Source organism: Musa acuminata, chromosome BXJ2-5 (assembly GCF_036884655.1).
Source record: "Musa acuminata AAA Group cultivar baxijiao chromosome BXJ2-5, Cavendish_Baxijiao_AAA, whole genome shotgun sequence".
NCBI lineage: Eukaryota > Viridiplantae > Streptophyta > Magnoliopsida > Zingiberales > Musaceae > Musa > Musa acuminata.
The window spans coordinates 21,420,001-21,438,128 of record NC_088342.1 but is presented as its reverse complement, the minus strand read 5'-3'; the positions used below and the strand labels follow the sequence as shown (position 1 = coordinate 21,438,128).

At 50.5% G+C, this 18,128-nt stretch overlaps 1 protein-coding gene across 1 annotated transcript in view; it reads right to left on the bottom strand.

Moving 5' to 3' along the window:
• Window positions 1-18,128, bottom strand: part of LOC103974700 (LRR receptor kinase BAK1-like) — a 33,187-nt gene that overhangs the window by 13,235 nt on the left and 1,824 nt on the right. The window contains exons 2-4 of the mRNA XM_009389572.3: window positions 7,177-7,309; window positions 7,026-7,097; window positions 5,894-6,037 (exon numbers count right to left, since the gene is read on the bottom strand). Of these exons, the coding sequence (XP_009387847.2) occupies window positions 5,894-6,037; window positions 7,026-7,097; window positions 7,177-7,309 (349 nt within the window). The remainder of the gene's footprint in view (window positions 1-5,893; window positions 6,038-7,025; window positions 7,098-7,176; window positions 7,310-18,128) is intronic.

Genomic DNA, 18,128 nt, shown 5'->3' with positions numbered 1-18,128 from the left:
GATTCATACTTTGTAACCGTCATACTTCCCTGGATAAGATTCAAGAACTCCAATTCTTTTTGCTTTCTCATACATTCTGAAAAATATTTATCGTTAAACTTTTCTTGGAATAACTTCCATGTCATTGGCTCATGTTTGATTTCAGACATCCTCTTAATCATTCTCCACCAGTGTTCAGCTTCTCCTTCCAGCATAAAGGTGGCAAGAAAAACCTTTCGTTCATCAGAGTAATTTAAAGCATCAAATATTTTCTCTATCTGCATCATCCATCGTTCCGCCACCATTGGATCAGACTCACCACTGAAACTGGGAGGACTAAGCTTCTTAAACTGTCCAATTCCCAACCCCGTCTGGTTTGATGTCTCTGTCCCATCATTATTTCCTTGTTGGACAGGTTGTTGTTGTTGTTGCATCACTTGTGCCATAGTCTCCAAAGTCCGCATAATACCACTCAATTGATCAGCAGTAGATGCAACAGGAGAACCAGATGATCTCGTCATCCTCGCTTCCTAAAACATCAAAAGAACATTTACTTTGATCAATCTCTAATGACAGTCAATAAACCTCAAATAAAGGTAATATTCTTAGTGATTCTCAAATCATGCTCTGATACCACCTCTGTCACGACCCGACAAAATATCGACAATATTTAAGATCTTCATCACAACAAACCCAAGATCCAAACACATATTTGAGGTCACTAAGAAAACATTCAGATCAAAAATTTCACTTCTATAATCTACCAATTCATAACCCTGTGCAATTCATAAACATAGCACACATCTCTCGATAATTCATACAATCTGAACTCAACTCATCAAAATAAAAACCACAATATAAATCCACAAGTGGGGAAATCTATGCAGTCACCACAATCATCGATTTACCATAAGTTCATACCATTACACAAATTTAATTTAACATACCAAAACCCTATACATGAGGGATCCTTTAACTTACACAAAATCCACAGGTTTAGATTCATAGTCACATTTCATTAGATGCAAGGTAGCTATATACACAACTACATATATGCTAACAAAAGTTCTGCCCAACGTCTTCTAAACTTTCCACTGCCTCAGCCCATTCTTAACATTTAAGCAAGCGATACGCTATCCTGAAAAATTTATCAACAAATGGGGTGAGCATAAAGAGCTCAGCAAGTGACTAACATATCCATATCAAAATAGTACAAATTCCAAAGTGGTGCAGTTTCAAAATACATGGCAGAATATACGATTTCGTAGACATAATATCATTAGGAGCAGAATCACAATTGTCCTTCCAATCATACCCATTAGGTTCCTGACAGATGGAGCATAGAGTAAATGGAGCATATCAGAGACAAAGGAAACATATCGGAGCTTATCAATGGCATATAAAATGTTTCAAAGCATATCAACGGCATATGGAACATTTCGAAGCAAAATCATCAGGGAATGAAGCCTTTCAGAGCATATCGGTACACATATCGTACAAGAGCTCAAACGTCGTCCTTGACGTTGCAATCATATCAATCTTATCCAGAGTATGAACAGAAACAAACTCACCAAAACTCTGGATGTCATATCAAACATATAGAGGGTGTAGTGGGATCTCAGTCAGAATGTGATTCATCCATTTCTGAATGACCACCTGACAAAAGTCTCCCACGTCTGGGAGCTCCATCCACCCACGTCTAGGTGAAGTCAAAGGGGGCCGGCAGAGCATCGCAGGCTCTAATCACATACCCACGTAGCGGGCAACAAGCGCAAACAGAATATCCCTCATAGCGGGACCCCACATAGCGGGCAAATAGCGCATACCCTTTACCATTTCTGGCAAAGGTCCAGACAATCCCACACACCAGAGTACAAAAGGGTAGTTTCAACAATAAGTAGCATACATCGGAAGCACACGCGGAACAACGAAGCTTACATGTGCCTTTTTAAGAACAAATGACGCAAGGAACAAATCTCTCACAAATGTATTCATATTAGAAAGGAAAATGGAAGCAAGAGTGTACAGGGAATCCAATTATAGTTAGCTCAATTCAAATAAGAAGGTTAGACGAATTCAAGTAATCAAAGGAATAGAACAGAATACGCGAAATCGACCAAAGCTCGATTTCGGACAGAATTCCAGTGGCACATCAAACGAATATTTCAGAATAACAATTTTGCTCCAATACCCATAAGAAGACTATGGTCAAACCATATATCAATCTATATTCGGATGGAACAGATTTCATATGAAACAGGGCTCCCAACACAGAGTTACCTCTGATTTGGTAACACAAGGTCAAAATCACAATCACTGTTTTGCAGAATTTATAGGGTCAGATTCAACAGATAATAGGATAGGCAATTGAATTCCAAAATTTTCAAACCATAAGTCAAAAGAAAGATTTTCAAGTCTAGTTTCAAATAAAATCAGTTTGGTACAAATTAGAATTTTCAACAGGGAGTTATAGGCATTTTAGTAGCGATAGGTCAGAAATCTTGAACTCTGTTTTACAGCGTCTATAGGCTCATTTGAAAAAAATGTTTGGGTAAGTATTCGGTGTCCAAAATCTACAAAATCGGTGTCAAAAGAAAGACATAAGAGTCTAATTACAAACAAAATAGTTCCTGCCTGAATTCACATCTTATACTAAAACTTACAGCCGAAGCAGTGTATAGGGGTCAGTTTACCGAAAATATTTCAGAATCCATGGTTTTAGGTCCAAAAAGAGTCGTATCAGTTTCAAAACAGAAATCTTCCAATTTATTTTGAATCAACATAAAAACAGAGTCTAATACTTCTGTAGGATGGGGTTAGAACACTTGCCTTTGCAAATTTTGACCCGAAGTAACAAGATTAAAGCAAAAACCCTAAAAGCCCCAATTTCTTCTTCTTCTTCTTCTTCTTCTTCTTCTTCTTCTTCTTCCTTTCTTTCCCCTGATCACCCACGAGCTGCCTTCTCTGCTTTCTTAAGAACGAAGGCAGAGAAGCTTAAGCGGTGGGATTTGTCATTTGGTGCATTTTGCAGTTTAGTCCTTGTTTTTATCATATTCACGATTAGGTCCTTAGGGTTTACATATAGGTCCTCAGATTCTTTTTTTTTTTTCTTTTTTGAACAGATCTCCCAAATCTTAAAAATAAGTTACCTCTAATCCATACTCTATTTCTTCTGTCAATTAAAATAGAAGCTCACATTATCGCCAGAAATTTATACGAACATTCAGTAATGAGGGGTGTTACAATACCAAGCCTTTGGCACTCCCCAACAAAGGCGACCAAGTAGCGCCAAGAGTTTGACGCCACTTGGGTGAGAGAAAATTTTCAAAAATTCAAGATTTCAACAAAAAAAGGGATAGAGGGGGAATCTGAGCACTGCCACCAAGGTATCAAGAGAGGTACAAAAGAAATGGCATAACTCATATGATCGATCACCAGGCCGAGGAGCTATCAGCTCGAACTTGCTAGGAATGTTGAAAGCTTCCCTGACGTGTATCAGGTCAACCTCCAAGATCCAAGGGTTGAAGTTACACGACCTCGACACAATCTGCGAGGTCTGACTCACCTCCGATGAGGTACCCTCCCTTATCACGATGACTTTGACCCCTTCAATGGAGGTGGAAGTAGTGGAAGCCAACATCGAAGGTGGCGACGGGACCAAAAAACCATCTGACTCATGGTCGGACATTGGAGATAACAAGACATTTGGATCTATCTGAGTTTTTTGAGTGATAGTTCAAAGACGAAAGAAGATATGAAGCTCTGAAGGCTCTGAGAGGTTCAAAGATCCGAAGGCATCGAGAAGTTTTGAAGGTGTGAGCGACCTTTTACTTAACTGCCTCATTGGCCAATGCTTTGGCTAACGAGACACGTAGCATCTTACCATTGGTTGAAGCTGATCAACTAAAATCATTATGATCTTTGGAATCCCTGACGGCACATGCAGTCTCCGCATAGATGTCCCTGCGAACGCCAGGTGAGCCCTATGATAGATGAAGCGACAACAACCAAATTCAATTAGATTTGCTAGGCGACCAAATCAACACACTTACTGAAGATCGAGATGGAGACAACGCATGCAAGTCCACATGTCACGATCTTGCGAAGAGAGAAAGTTCCTCGTGTAAGGCACTCGTCCCATGCATGGCCCTTCTAGTCGAACGTCTGAGCGCTAGGGCCTTAGGCCGACTAGCCAAACTACAAGCTCTGGGCTCTTAGGCTGACCGATCGAACGTCTAAACGCTGAACCTCTTGGCCAACTAACTAAACAGCTAAACACATGGTTTTCTCACTGACCGAACGCAATGCACAACCTACAGGCCAAAGTTGCATTTCGACGATGCATAGCCTATGGGCTAAATGTGCATTTCGACAACATAGCCTACGACCCAAACGAGCATTTCGACGATGCACAACCTACAAGCCAAATGTACATTTTGACGATACACAACCTATAAGACTAATATGCATTTTGACGAGACAACCGATAGACAAACGTGCATTTCGATGGCACGTCGTCTATGAGCAAAATATGTATTTTGACGATGCACAACCTAGGGACCAAACGTGCATTTCAACAACACATGGCTTTCAAGCTTAACATACACGCCAACCACGTGCGGTCCGGAGCCTAGTGCATGTTGCTACAACACCCTGTCGAACACCCTTGAAGTCAACGGCCCATTCAAGTGAGAAGTTAGAATCATCACTCGACGCACTCCGGGGATCGATGACTCTGCGACATAAAAACCCTGTAATGGAGAGGGCTAGTGATGGGTAAGAGATGACATGAAGAACACGTAAGCTATCACATGGTAACACATGGCCAATAGGTAGACCATCCAAAGAACACGTCGATCAAACATGACCCAAACGTGGCAATCGGATCTAAAGATGCATGGCCATCACGAACCGTACATGGTCGAATGTCCAAACCCTATGATTGGCAAAAATAGATGACATAGGCTTTAGGAGTACTAGCCATCATGCCATACCCTCGCTTAAAATGTTACACGTTCCCCTCTTGCCGTCGACGATCCCAGATATAACTGCTCTTGAATCACTTATAAAAAGGACCCCAGGTACGTACTCAACACGCTCTTTTCCGTCCCAACTAACGAATCTGACTCGTTCGACTAGTCCAACCATTCTATACTTGAGAACTAACTTGATCATCGAAGGGGCATTTGTTGAGAGCACCCCCAACCTAGTCTTGCAGGGTCGGTGCCCCAAAGAACTACCTTCTAGAACTGAGATGAACTTGGAACAAACCTCACTTGGATCCAAATCGTCACTCCAACTTAGACAACCAGAATCTGTACCAACAGTATGGATGAGTTTATATAGTCCTACTGAGCAAGACTATGCCTAAAGAGACTTTTGGAGTGAAGTTTACCTTACCAATGTTATCATGCAAACAAAAACAATAAATTAGGTAGACTAAAGAAATCGCAGACTTCGTAAGTTTGAATCAATATTTCTCAGAAGAATGTCCATTGAATTAGGTATACAACATTGCCAACAAATATTTCCCCATTGCAACAAAAGCAGCAGCAGTAACAACAGCATATAAATCCCAATTGTTTTGGCTAATATTTAGATGGCATCTATTTATTTTGGGTCTAAGGGCTTCATAGAATGATCACTTAATTCAAAGAACTAGTGCATATTTAATGTTAGTCAGCTTTATTGGCTCAAACACAAAAATAGATGAAGAGAAGCAAACATGCTCGCAAAGAGGTTGAACATTACGTAACTATGACATGCTGAATCATTAAAGAAATCAGAAATTGCATAAGTAAATAAATTACCACCATATAAATGTTCATTATGCTAAGCACGTAAAATCCAAGGTTAAGTTTCAAACATACATATAAAATCTATGTAAAAAAACAAAGGGAAGGAGAAACCATACAGAAACCGCAGTTTAGTTAGCTTCCCCAATGAATCAGGTATTTCACCAGTGAAATTGTTTAGATAAAGATCCAAGCTCACCAAATTTGTCAAATTTCCAAGCTCACTAGGAATTGTCCCACTAATGTTGTTACTGTAAATTTCCCTGTTTTTGATGAAAAAAGATTTTTTTTTCATCAATACAACAAATCAACAAAAGGGACCCCAAAAGATAGTTCTAGTCATAAAGATTACACTGTGCTCATCCAGGATTTGTAGCCATAAACATGATGCCTCAATGAGAAAACATTAACTTCTTATAGTCAAATGTAAAACAATATATAGTTCAAAAGAATAATTGAAATAATTAGGTTCTGAGAAAATATCTGACTTGTTCAAAATGCATCACACATAATTTTAGTTCCAACTAAACATAATGTACTTCATTGGTCCATCAGTACAACAAAAGAATCAATTTGGACACTCTTTTCTAGTGAGGAATGCCTAACTGAATTAATCACAACAAATTTCATTTGTCTCAGCAATGGGGCACACAATATCAATTAACAAATCCAGAAATCATTTTAGAAAGTTGTGCCAAATGGTCTTGATCTTTTTAGCACATTAAAAGCAATGGGGAACAATTTTTCTCCCCAAAGTAAGCAAATTGCATCAATGATAAAAGTGAAAGAAGATAATGAATACGATATATGCCAGAAACTTGCCTAGATTAGAACTTGACTGATCTTGAAATAAATGAAAAGAAGATTTGTTAAGGATGGATCAATGAGAAGCAATGTTAATCATTTTATTTAAAAGGAGCCACCGTTGCTTTCAAGGCCTGATTTATTATTAGGTTATACATTCATAACCAATAGAGAGGCAATCAGTGCAAATTGAACTCAGAAGCAATAACTTTGCATGTTACAGTTGAATTAGATTTGTAGTTCTGGATCATTTACCCCCTTTAATAAACAAATTTTACAAGTGAAAATGGTGAGATTCGATTTCATGTGCCTCGTTTCTCTTTAATTAACTTGTTGTGCACTAGAAAATGATAGATGTTGTTCATTACACTCAACTTCTTATATTATAGATATAAACTACAATCAAGTATTTAGTAAGACCAGCAATAAGATCTTGGCATGACTTACAGATATTGCAAATTTTTCAAAAGACCAATCTGTGGGACCAAGTTTCCAGATAAGTTTGCATTTCCCAGATCACTGAGATAAACCAAAAATGGTTAGTTCAACATGTTCTTTAAAGATTTCATATTTAGCTCAACGATATGTGTCCACTTACACTCTAATAACACTATTGTCATTGTTGCATGTGACATGGAACCATGTGCATGGATTGACCAAAGTTGGATCCCAGCTCTGCAGCACGCCATTAGGATCATTTAAATAGGTCTTTAGAGTATGCAACGCATCACCTATTGAAATATATAAGTGAAGCCATAAGTAATGCTTGAACAATTCTAAGCAGTTAATACACTAAGGAAACTACCAGAGAAGGGCACATAGAACAATAAAATATATAACATAAAAAATAGAACTATTAGAAACTACATAATCACAAATACACTAGCCATGAAAATGGATTACATATTTGGAAAATCTATGTCTATCTTTAATCAACAAATACGAAGTTAAGTACACTTGCTAAATAGATACTAAATATATAACTGTGTTTATCTGAAAAAGATATGGATATTAAACAGATCTATGTGATAGAGATACAAGGCTGAAAAAGATGTAAATATTGCATGAAATTGATACATTACCAACAAAGAATTATGTTCGGTATCAGACCATTGTTCCTTATTTCTTCTTCATGCATGGGTCAGAGAAACTTGAATGCTATTTTAGTTTTAAGTCATGATGGTCATCGTGCATGTTCAAGTTTAGAATCGGCACCGATACTTGCTCAACAAAATTATGCCATGCTACTATCCTCAGCAGAAGATTTCTTGTTTAATTTGTAAACTGGTATGCATGTCATACAATATAAAAGGCAATCATACTAACACCGTGTTCATTCAGGAAGAACTTGAGATGCTAGTTAATTCAGTAAGGACATGAGATACACTAAACAAATTGTCGTAGGTTAAAGCCTCAAGAAGATTTTGGTAGATCCTATGAAAATTTATGAGAAAATTAAAGCACCATTTGATAAACCTTAATCAGTGATGCTTTTAGGTTACTACTTCTAAGTCATCATCATTAATGATAGGGGAAATAATGGCAGCATGATGTGTCATGACGACGGCCCCACCTGGGCGCCACTCTGCCCAATGCGGAAGGCAATAACGCTGACTCGACTCGCGCTGACGTCACCCGCTATCAGGCAACGACTTCCAGCCCCTCACGCTTGACCATGGCAGGGCAGGACGACTACTGACCCTCGCCCATACCCTGCGACGATCCGGTTCTCCACGCAACGTCAGTAACGATGTCAGACGCCATCAGAGGTGCGACCCGGCCTCACACAAGCGGGTACGTCAGGTAACAGTAAGCTTCCCTATAAATACCCATGCACTCTAAACAGGCAAAGGGGAGAAAAAGACAACTCTCTACCGCATCTCCTAACTTGATCGTCGGAGGGGTTGGGTTGAGCTCCCGACCCGACCTGTGTGCAGGAACAAGGGCGAGGTCACACCTTCCTGACGCCGCGCCAAGGCTCCACCCCCCGCACTACATCCCATCCGGACAGCTTCGACCGACCACCCCAGCTGGCCCAAGGAGCACCGCGCCAGATCCTCGCACATTCGGACCCGAACCAAGCCGCGTCGGCCCCGAGCCCACGGCATACAGTTGCCCCTCGCAACAAATTGGCGCTAGAAGGAGGGCCCGAATGTCGACCGATCAGCAGACCCACTTCGGCGAACCCGCAGCCACGGGGTCGCGCCCGGTCAGGACCCCAGGAAATCATCCCTCGCAGGAGGAGCTCCGAGATGAACGCCCCGCCACAACTTCGAAGCGATACTGGCGGCTGTTCAACGATCCGGGCTTGTCGCCGCCCGACGCCCCCGTCGGCCCACCATCTATTTCGCCCGAAGCCTTCCACGATCTTGCCCACCAAGTGCGGGCGCTAGCGGGCGTGGTACAGACTATCATCCCGCTCGTCTCCCAGCCAACGCCTCCACATGCGACCCGGCCTCTGCAACAGCGGGAACCCACCCCCCGGATGCGCACGCCGCTCCCTGAGCCCCCTCTGTCGCCTCAAGACCAAATGGCACGGCTCGGGGACCGGGAGGCGGAAGGCACGTCGAGTCGCCCGGAGCCAGAGCGGCCGTCCGCAAACCCGACGAACGCCCTGCAAGCCCAGTTGCGTCTCTTCAATCAACGCCTCAACGAAGTGCAACAAGAGATGCGCAGGTCGAAAGGGGAGCCTGGAGCGGATGGATACCAAGGGTCCCCGTTCGCACCCGAGATACAAGATCAAGCCATCCCACCACACTTTCGACTCCCATCTCTGGACGCCTATGACGGCGCCACTGACCCCGCGGATCACGTAGCCGCGTTTCGCGCCCAAATGGCGCTATATGGGACTTCTAACGCCTTGATGTGCAGGGCGTTCCCAACGACTTTGAGGGGACCGGCCCGCGCATGGTACGGCAGTCTCAAGGCCGGGACCATCTCTTCCTTTGACCAGCTCGCCCGGGATTTTGAGCTCAACTTCCTCGCCTACGCCCGCCCGAAGCCGTCCGTGGCGTTGCTCCTCGGGCTCAACCAAAGGGAGGATGAGTCCCTCTCCCACTTCTTGAACCGCTTCACGACACAGATCCGAGGGCTCTCGGACGCTCACCCTTCTCTATTGATGTAGGCGTTCATGATAGGCTTGCGGCCCTCCTGGTTCTTCTGGTCCCTAGTGGAGCGACCCCCCACAACGGTACCCGAGATGCTCCAACGTGCGAGCCAGTTCGTCGCCGCGGAAGCATGGATGGCCGGGAGACCCGGGGAACACAAAGGGACCAAGTCAGAGCCGCCCCGCCAGCAGCAACCCGCGGCATCTCGGCGCAGGTTGGACCGATCTGACCCGCCGACTTCGAGGCCCCCTCTCCCAGCCTTGAACTCGTCCCGAATGGAATTATTCCTTCACATAAGGGAGAAGGGATTGCTCAAAGAACCTTACCCGATGAGAAGTCCGCGGGCGTTGGCGGACCAATCGAAGTACTGTCGCTTCCACCGGCAACATGGGCACGACACTGAACAGTGTCGGGAGCTAAAGAGACAGATCGAGGAGCTCATCCGTAGGGGGCACCTCGGCCAGTACCTCCGCCCAGACAAAGAACCTTCGCCATGCCCGGAGGGTCCCGTCGAGCGACACATCGACGTAATAACAGGCGGCCCCGCGTCTGGTGGGGACTCCATGACCAGAAAGAAGGCATACGCCAGAGCCGCCTCAGCCGAAGCTCCCAGACACGCGCCCGGGCCTAACGTCACCTTCCCGGCCGGGACATCTGAACAGGCCGAGCACGACGACGCGCTCGTGATATCAGCCAGAATCGCCAATGCGCAGGTAAGAAGAATCATGGTCGACACCGGTAGCTCGGCCGACATACTCTACTTCAACGCCTTCCAGAAGCTCGGCCTATCCAGGGACAGCATGAAGCCGATATCCTTGGCGCTCACCGGATTTACCGGTGATTCAATCTCACCACTAGGGGCGATCACTTTACCCTTGACCCTGGGGGCCCCGCTGAGGTCGAAGACAGTAATGACCACTTTCTTGGTAATCGACCTCCCCGCGGCATACAACTTCATTCTCGGTCGACCGACCCTCAACAAAATCAGAGCCGTCATCTCGACCTACTGCCAAACTGTGAAGTTCCCGACCCACGCCGGGACCGGAGAGATCACAGGGAGTCCTCGAGAATCCCGGCGCTGCTACCTGACCGCCGTCTCGTTACACAAGAGGGCCAGGATCGAATCACCGTTGGCAGACCCCCGGGAAACGCAGAAGCCAGCCCCCCATCTTGAGCCGAGGGGGTCCACCATCGCTGTGCCGCTGCTAGAGGATCGGCCGGAGCAGACGGTTAGGATCGGGTCAGAGCTACCCGAGCAAGAACGAGGACAGCTCGTCGGCCTCCTACAGAAGAACGCTGATGTCTTCGCCTGGTCGCCCTCTGACATGACAGGCGTCGACCCGGAAGTCGCCCTACATCACCTCAGGGTCTCACCCGACGCCCGCCCGATAAAACAAAAACTGAGACGGCAGGCCCCGGAGCGGCAAGTAGCCGTACGAGAGGAAGTGGCTCAACTCTTTGAGGCAGGCTTCATAAAAGAAGCCAGATAACTGCAATGGCTATCCAATGTAGTCCTCGTCAAGAAAGCTAATAGAAGCTGGAGGATGTGCGTTGATTACACCAGTCTCAACAATGCATACTCGAAGGACTGCTATCCCCTTCCGAAGGTCGACCAGCTGGTCGACGCCACGGCAGGTCATGCCCGCCTCTCCTTTATGGACGCATTCTCGTGATACAACCAGATCAGAATGGCGCCCGAAGATCAAGAGCACACGGCCTTCCTCACTGGTCAAGGGGCTTACTTTTACAAAGTCATGCCCTTCGGATTGAAGAACGCCGGGGCAACATACCAGAGAACGGTGAACAAGATGTTCGCCCACCAAATCGGGCGGAACATGGAAGTGTACGTCGACGACATGATCGTGAAGAGTCAAGAGGCCGGAGCTCACCTAGCCGATCTGACCGAGGCATTCGCCACGCTGCGCAAGTTCGGCATGCGACTCAACCCCGCGAAGTGCGCCTTCGGCGTCACGTCAGGGAAGTTCCTCGGGTTCATTATACACGAAAGAGGAATTGACACCGACCCAGAGAAGGTCCAGGCGATCATCAATATGCAATCACCCCGGACGATCAAAGACCTGCAGCGCCTCAACGGAAAGCTCGTCGCCATGTCCCGCTTCCTCGCCCGATCAGGTGATCGCTGCCTCCCCTTCTTCAGGGCGCTGAAGAACCCAAAAGGTTTCCAATGGACGGCAGAATGCGAAGAAGCCCTCGAGCAAGTGAAACAACACTTGGCCAGCCTCCCTCGGCTTGCCTCAGTCTCTCCCGGAGAGAAGCTGAGCGTCTACCTAGCTGCCTCCCCGCACGCGGTAAGCTCCGTCCTGGTCAAGGAAAATTCCGGCAAGCAGCTCCCGGTCTACTATGTCAGCCACGTCCTCAACGGTCCTGAGGAACGTTACCCACCGATCGAGAAGCTAGCGCTCGCGCTCATATTGTCCGCCCGGAAGCTACGCCCCTATTTTCAGGCTCACCCGGTGGAGGTCGTCACGGACCAGCCGCTTCGACAGGTCTTGTCTAAGTTTGACGTTGCAGGACGGCTTCTCAAATGGGCGGTGGAGCTCGGCGAGCATGACATTCAATACGTGCCCAGGACAGCTATCAAAGCCCAGTCCGTGGCCGACTTCATCGCGGAGTTAACCCAGATCGGGGACGAGAGCCTCGGACCACCCCCCGAGACCTGGGTCCTGCACGTCGACGGATCAGCCAACTCAAAAGGTGCTGGCGCGAGACTGGTGTTGCAGGCTCCCGACGGGCGGTCGTTCGAACGCTCCCTCCGCTTCGGGTTCCGGGCCACCAACAACGAGGCGGAATACGAGGCGCTTCTAGCAGGACTCAGGTTGGCCCTCGAGATGCAAGTGGTCACCATCCACGTCCTCACCGACTCCCAGCTGGTGGCCGAGCAACTCAACGGGGGATATGAGGCTCGCGACCCGACCATGGCGAAATACTTGGCACAGGTAAAGAACCTGACCACCAAGTTCCTTCATTTTACATTATCTAACGTCCCAAGGGGAGAAAACGAGCGCACCGACACACTAGCTAAGCTGGCATCGAAACCAGCCCCCGAAGTCAGGCCCGAGGTCGAGGAGCTACCTGCCCGCACCATCGAAGTCGCGGCCGCAGCCTCGGGTAGCGCGCCTACTACCTGGGTACAAGAGCTGCTCCGTTTCAAACGGGACGGGACTCTCCCGCCCGACAAAGCGACAGCTCGGCGCCTACGTCGCACGCATGCATGGTACACCGAGGAGGGTGGACGGCTCTACAAGCGGTCCTTCTCGTACCCCCTCCTACGGTGCTTGGAGCCCGACGAAGCCCGGACCGTCCTGGCTGAGGTCCACGAAGGGATCTGTGGAGAACACATCGGCGGGCGGACCCTAGCACATAAAGTACTCCGCCAAGGTTACTACTGGTCGACCATGTGTCGGGACGCAAAGGCCCATGTGCAACGGTGTCGCTCATGCCAAGAACACGCCCGCACACCCCGGCAACCCGCAGTCCCGTTAACCCCCATCGACTGCGCGTGGCCGTTCGTGCAATGGCGTTTGGACCTCCTCGGTCCCTTCCCCCCAGCTACGGGACAGCGGAGATACATCGTCGTAGGCGTAGATTATTTCACAAAATGGGTAGAGGCCGAGCCGTTGGCGACAATCACGGAACGGCAAATAGAGAAGTTCGTGTGGAAGAACTTGGTAACTCGGTTCGGCCTGCCGAACACCATCATCACGGATAATGGGCCCCAGTTTGCTGGTCGGCAGTTTCGGGAGTTCAGCGCGAACCACGGAATCCAGCTAAGGTTCAGCTCGGTGGCTCACCCTCAGACAAACGGCCTGGCGGAGGTGACCAATCGGTCCATCCTAGACGGGCTCAAAAGAAGAGTGTCCGCGGCTCGATCAGCTTGGACGGACGAACTCCCGAGCGTACTATGGGCGCTACGTACCACTCCCAAAACTGCAATTGGGGAGTCCCCTTACAGCCTCGCGTTCGGAGTTGAAGCTGTCCTCCCACCCGAGGTAGCCATCGCCACCTTTCGAACACGAAGCTACAACGAGGAAGCCTCGGGCGAAGGACTTCGAGCCGCCCTCGATCTGCTGGAGGAGCGGCGCGCCGACGCACACATAAGAGCCCTCTCTTATAAAAGAGCAGTCGCGAGGGTTTACAACCGAAAGGTACGACCCCGACCCATCAAACTAGGCGACCTAGTCCTACGGAGGACCGAGGTCAGCGACCCGACCCGGGCACGAGGCAAGTTGGCTCCCAGCTGGGAAGGCCCTTACCGGGTGACCGAAGTCATCGAAGACGGTACATTCCGACTCACCACAATGATAGGTCACCCCCTACCAAGGACTTGGAACACCCAAAATCTCAAAAGGTTCTTTCCGTAAGCAAAGACTTGGCCAAAGACAGAGCCGTACCAAGACGCAGACACTCCATCGGGAAGAAGAGAGAAACCATGTCTATTCAAAAAGCGCGTTACAAAACAAAGTAAAAAGTACAGAGGTCTTCATTCCTCGGGGGAATCTGGGCTGTCATCGAAGGGAACCTCAGCCGGCATGTTGACGCCCAGATCCTCGGGGAAGGAACCAAAGGGATCCTCTATGACCTCCAAGTCGGGATTGCGTGCCTTGAAACGAGCAAGGGCAACCCGATACCCGTACTCATACGAGACCCGCCCGGTCCGAACAAGGCCGAGTTGGAAGCCCGAGGAACCCTTGTAGTCTTCGATCAGCTTCTTATCCCTCCCCGGCCTTTGGCGGATCTCGGCATCAAGGGCCTCGGAGGCCCCCCGCGCCTCGGCTCGCGACTCTTTGAGGCGCCGGATCAGTTCAAGAGAGTCCGTCCTCGCTGAGCGAGCCTCGGCCACCGACGCCCTCAAATGCGTCTGGAGCTCCGCATTACGCTCCTCGGACACCTCCAGCCGCGTCTGGAACTCCACAAGCTGCTCCGCGGATGCCTGGAGCTCGGATCGAAGGCGCGTCACCTCCGCCTCCAAATCCGAGGCGCGCTGCTCGGCCGCCGCGACCGCCTCAGGACCCGCTCCGGCCCGAGCTTCGTCCGCCTGCCTCCGGAGCTCGGCATTGCGGCTGCTCAGAGCGGCGATAACTCGTCCCGCGTCACGAACGCGGTCCATCAGCGCGGCAGCATAGTGGTTGCCCTGCAAAAAGCGCGAAGTCAAAACAAAGTTTGCCCACCTACAAGCGGGAGGATGAAACAACACTTACCCACAACAACGACTTAGTGGCTTTGCTAAGCAAGACCTCAGAAGACAGGGTGTACAAATCCCGAGCTATGTCGGGATGAAGCCCTCCGCGGACGAATCTGGCCGCACAGTCTCCGTCGGCCCACACCCGGCTGCCCCGGGTGAGACCGTCCCACCGGCCCACTAACGGATCAGTGCCCGCGCCGCGCGGGAGAGCGCCCACCTCCCGCGCCAAGTAAGGCTCGTCCTCCCTCCCGAGCGGAAGACGGAGAAGCTCGCGTATGGAGGGCTGACGCGGCGCATCCACCGCCGCATCCCCACTCGTGCCAGCCTCGCCCTCCCCGAGGCTCCCCGTGGCGTTAGCCGCCGGTGCTACGACGCCTTCCGCCGCCGAAGAAGTTGCGACCGCCTCAGGACCCTCGCCCGCAAGCACCCGCGGCCTCTTCCGAGGCTGACCGGCCTCGACGTCCACGGGAGCCTCCCTCGTGCCCGCCCTGGCGATAGAAGGCGAACGGCCCGACGCAGCCGAAGAAGTTTTTCCTCCACGCAGGGCTTCGAGAAGCACCATCTCTACGAAGAAAGGCCATAACGACGGTCAGTTAAGCAAATAGACCACGAGGAAAAAGAGAAGAACCCCTAAAAGAACCGCCCCTTGGAGCGTACCTAGAGGCACCGGGCTAAGACCCGCCTCCACCAACCACCGCTCGGACATATTCCGGATGGCACTGGAGGCCGGGAGGATCTCTCTAAGCCTCCGGAGCTCTCGGCGCCCCTCGTCGCCCAAAACTGGGGCGGTGTTGTCTATCGCACGCGCCGCCCAGCGGACCCCGAACCCCCAATCTCCCGAGCGGCTGACAAAAAAGAAACGCTCCTTCCACCCCTTATTACTGGAAGGAGCCCCGCCCACTCGAAAACCCGCTCGGGCAGACAGATGGTAGCCCCCCGACCCCTTACAAAGACGGAAGCAGGAAAGGAAGAGGGCACGGGTCGGGGTTATGTCGGCATAATGGCACTCCCCCAAAAACGCCACCAGATCGCGCCATGAATTCGGCGCCATCTGGGACGGAGAGATACGCCACCAGGAGAGACAGGAGACTATGACGGGGTGTAGAGGGAGGCGCAGTCCGGCCTCGAAAGCATCAAGGGTGAGGGCGAAGCCCCTAGGAATCGGGTCGTACGCCCGTTGACCGGGCTCAGGAGCAAGAAGGACGAACTCCTTCGGGATGCCATAGCGATCCCGGAGGAGGCTCAGCGCCGATTCGCCCATGGGGGAGTCGTGGTCGTGCGGCCACATCAGGGCCTCGAGGGCCCTGGCCGCCTTCTCGTCGGATGACGAGGTAGGACTCAACGAAGCCGCCGTCTCCCCGGCTTTTGACGAAGAAGAAGACGAATGGGAAGAGGGAGACACCATTCTTACTGACCTTTAGCAAGAAAAGAAGGAACGGCTGGTGCGAGTAAAACGATGGAGTACGAAGTGGCACGACGAAACAGATGAAGAGGCCCCCCAGCGGCTAGCCTCATGCTACTTATAAGCAAGCTGCATCCCACCAAAACGGCAACCCTTCCTCTCCCAAAGTGCGCTGCGAAGACCGAGAGCGTCACCTCGCCATAAATGCAGCCTGACGTGGTAGCCAGCTGCAGCGTGGTGCAAAGTACGAAGGCGCTAATCACATCAGCCTCGGAAGCGCTAATCCAATCAACCTTAAAAGCGCCAATCGTTTCCGCCTTAAAACGCTAATCATATCGGCCTCGAAACCCGGCAACCCCTAGAGAGGGCGGCCCCTTGACCTTCCCTAGGAAAAAGGAAACCTGGCCGCCCGCGCGCGCTTGAGCAATCAATCGCCGGCTAAAATAAAATACCACCTCGGCTACCTGTCGCTCGAGGTCGTATCGCCCGAGGTCCCTCCTCGGCTGCATTAACGCCCGAGGCCCGCCAGCGCGGCCAGCCCGCCCGCATAGTGCCTCTCGGCCGCATGACCCACGCGACCACGCCTGCGCTGTTTGCCCGCCTGCGTTGTGCCTCTCGGCCTCATGACCCTCGCGACCACACCCGCGCGGTCCGCCCGTCTGTGTCGTGCTCCTCGGCCGCGTAATGCCCGAGACACACCAGCACGGCCAACCCGCCTGCGTCGTGTTCCTTGGCACCATGTTCCCGAGACACACCAGTACGGCCAGCCCGCCTGCGTCGTGTTCCTTGGCACCATGTTCCCGAGATACACCAGCGCGGACAGCCCGCCTGCGTCATGCTCCTCGGACGTGTAATGCCCGAGATACAGCATCATGCTCCTCGGACGCGTAATGCCCGAGACACAGCATCATGCTCCTCGGACGCGTAATGCCCGAGACACAGCATCATGCTCCTCGGACGCGTAATGCCCGAGATACAACATCATGCTCCTTGGACGCGTAATGCCCGAGACACAGCATCATGCTCCTCGGACGCGTAATGCCCGAGATACAGCATCATGCTCCTCGGACGCGTAATGCCCGAGATACAGCATCATGCTCCTCGGACGCGTAATGCCCGAGACACAGCGTCATGCTCCTCGGACGCATAACGCCCGAGATACACCAGCGCGGTCAGCCCGCCTGCGTCATGCTCCTCGGACGCATAATGCCCGAGATACACCAGCGCAGTCAGCCCGCCTGCGTCATGCTCCTCGGACGCATACTGCCCGGGACCCCGCCTTCATAAGACGAGCTCGACCACATGCCGTCGGAGACCGCTGCGGCACCAAGAATGGAAGCCATGCCTCGGACTCCCTCCCCCGATTGCCACAACCGACGCATGGCTCCTTCCGGGGGGGAATATGATAGGGGAAATAATGGCGGCATGATGTGTCATGACGACGGCCCCACCTGGGCGCCACTCTGCCCGATGCGGAAGGCAATAACGCTGACTTGACTCGCGCTGACGTCACCCGCTATCAGGCAACGACTTCTAGCCCCTCACGCTTGACCATGGCAGGGCAGGACGACTACTGACCCTCGCCCATACCCTGCGACAATCCGGATCTCCACGCAACGTCAGTAACGATGTCAGACGCCATCAGAGGTGCGACCCGGCCTCACACAAGCGGGTACGTCAGGTAACGGTAAGCTTCCCTATAAATACCCATGCACTCTAAACAGGCAAAGGGGAGAAAAAGACAACTCTCTACCGCATCTCCTAACTTGATCGTCGGAGGGGTCGGGTTGAGTTCCCGACCCGACCTGTGTGCAGGAACAAGGGCGAGGTCACACCTT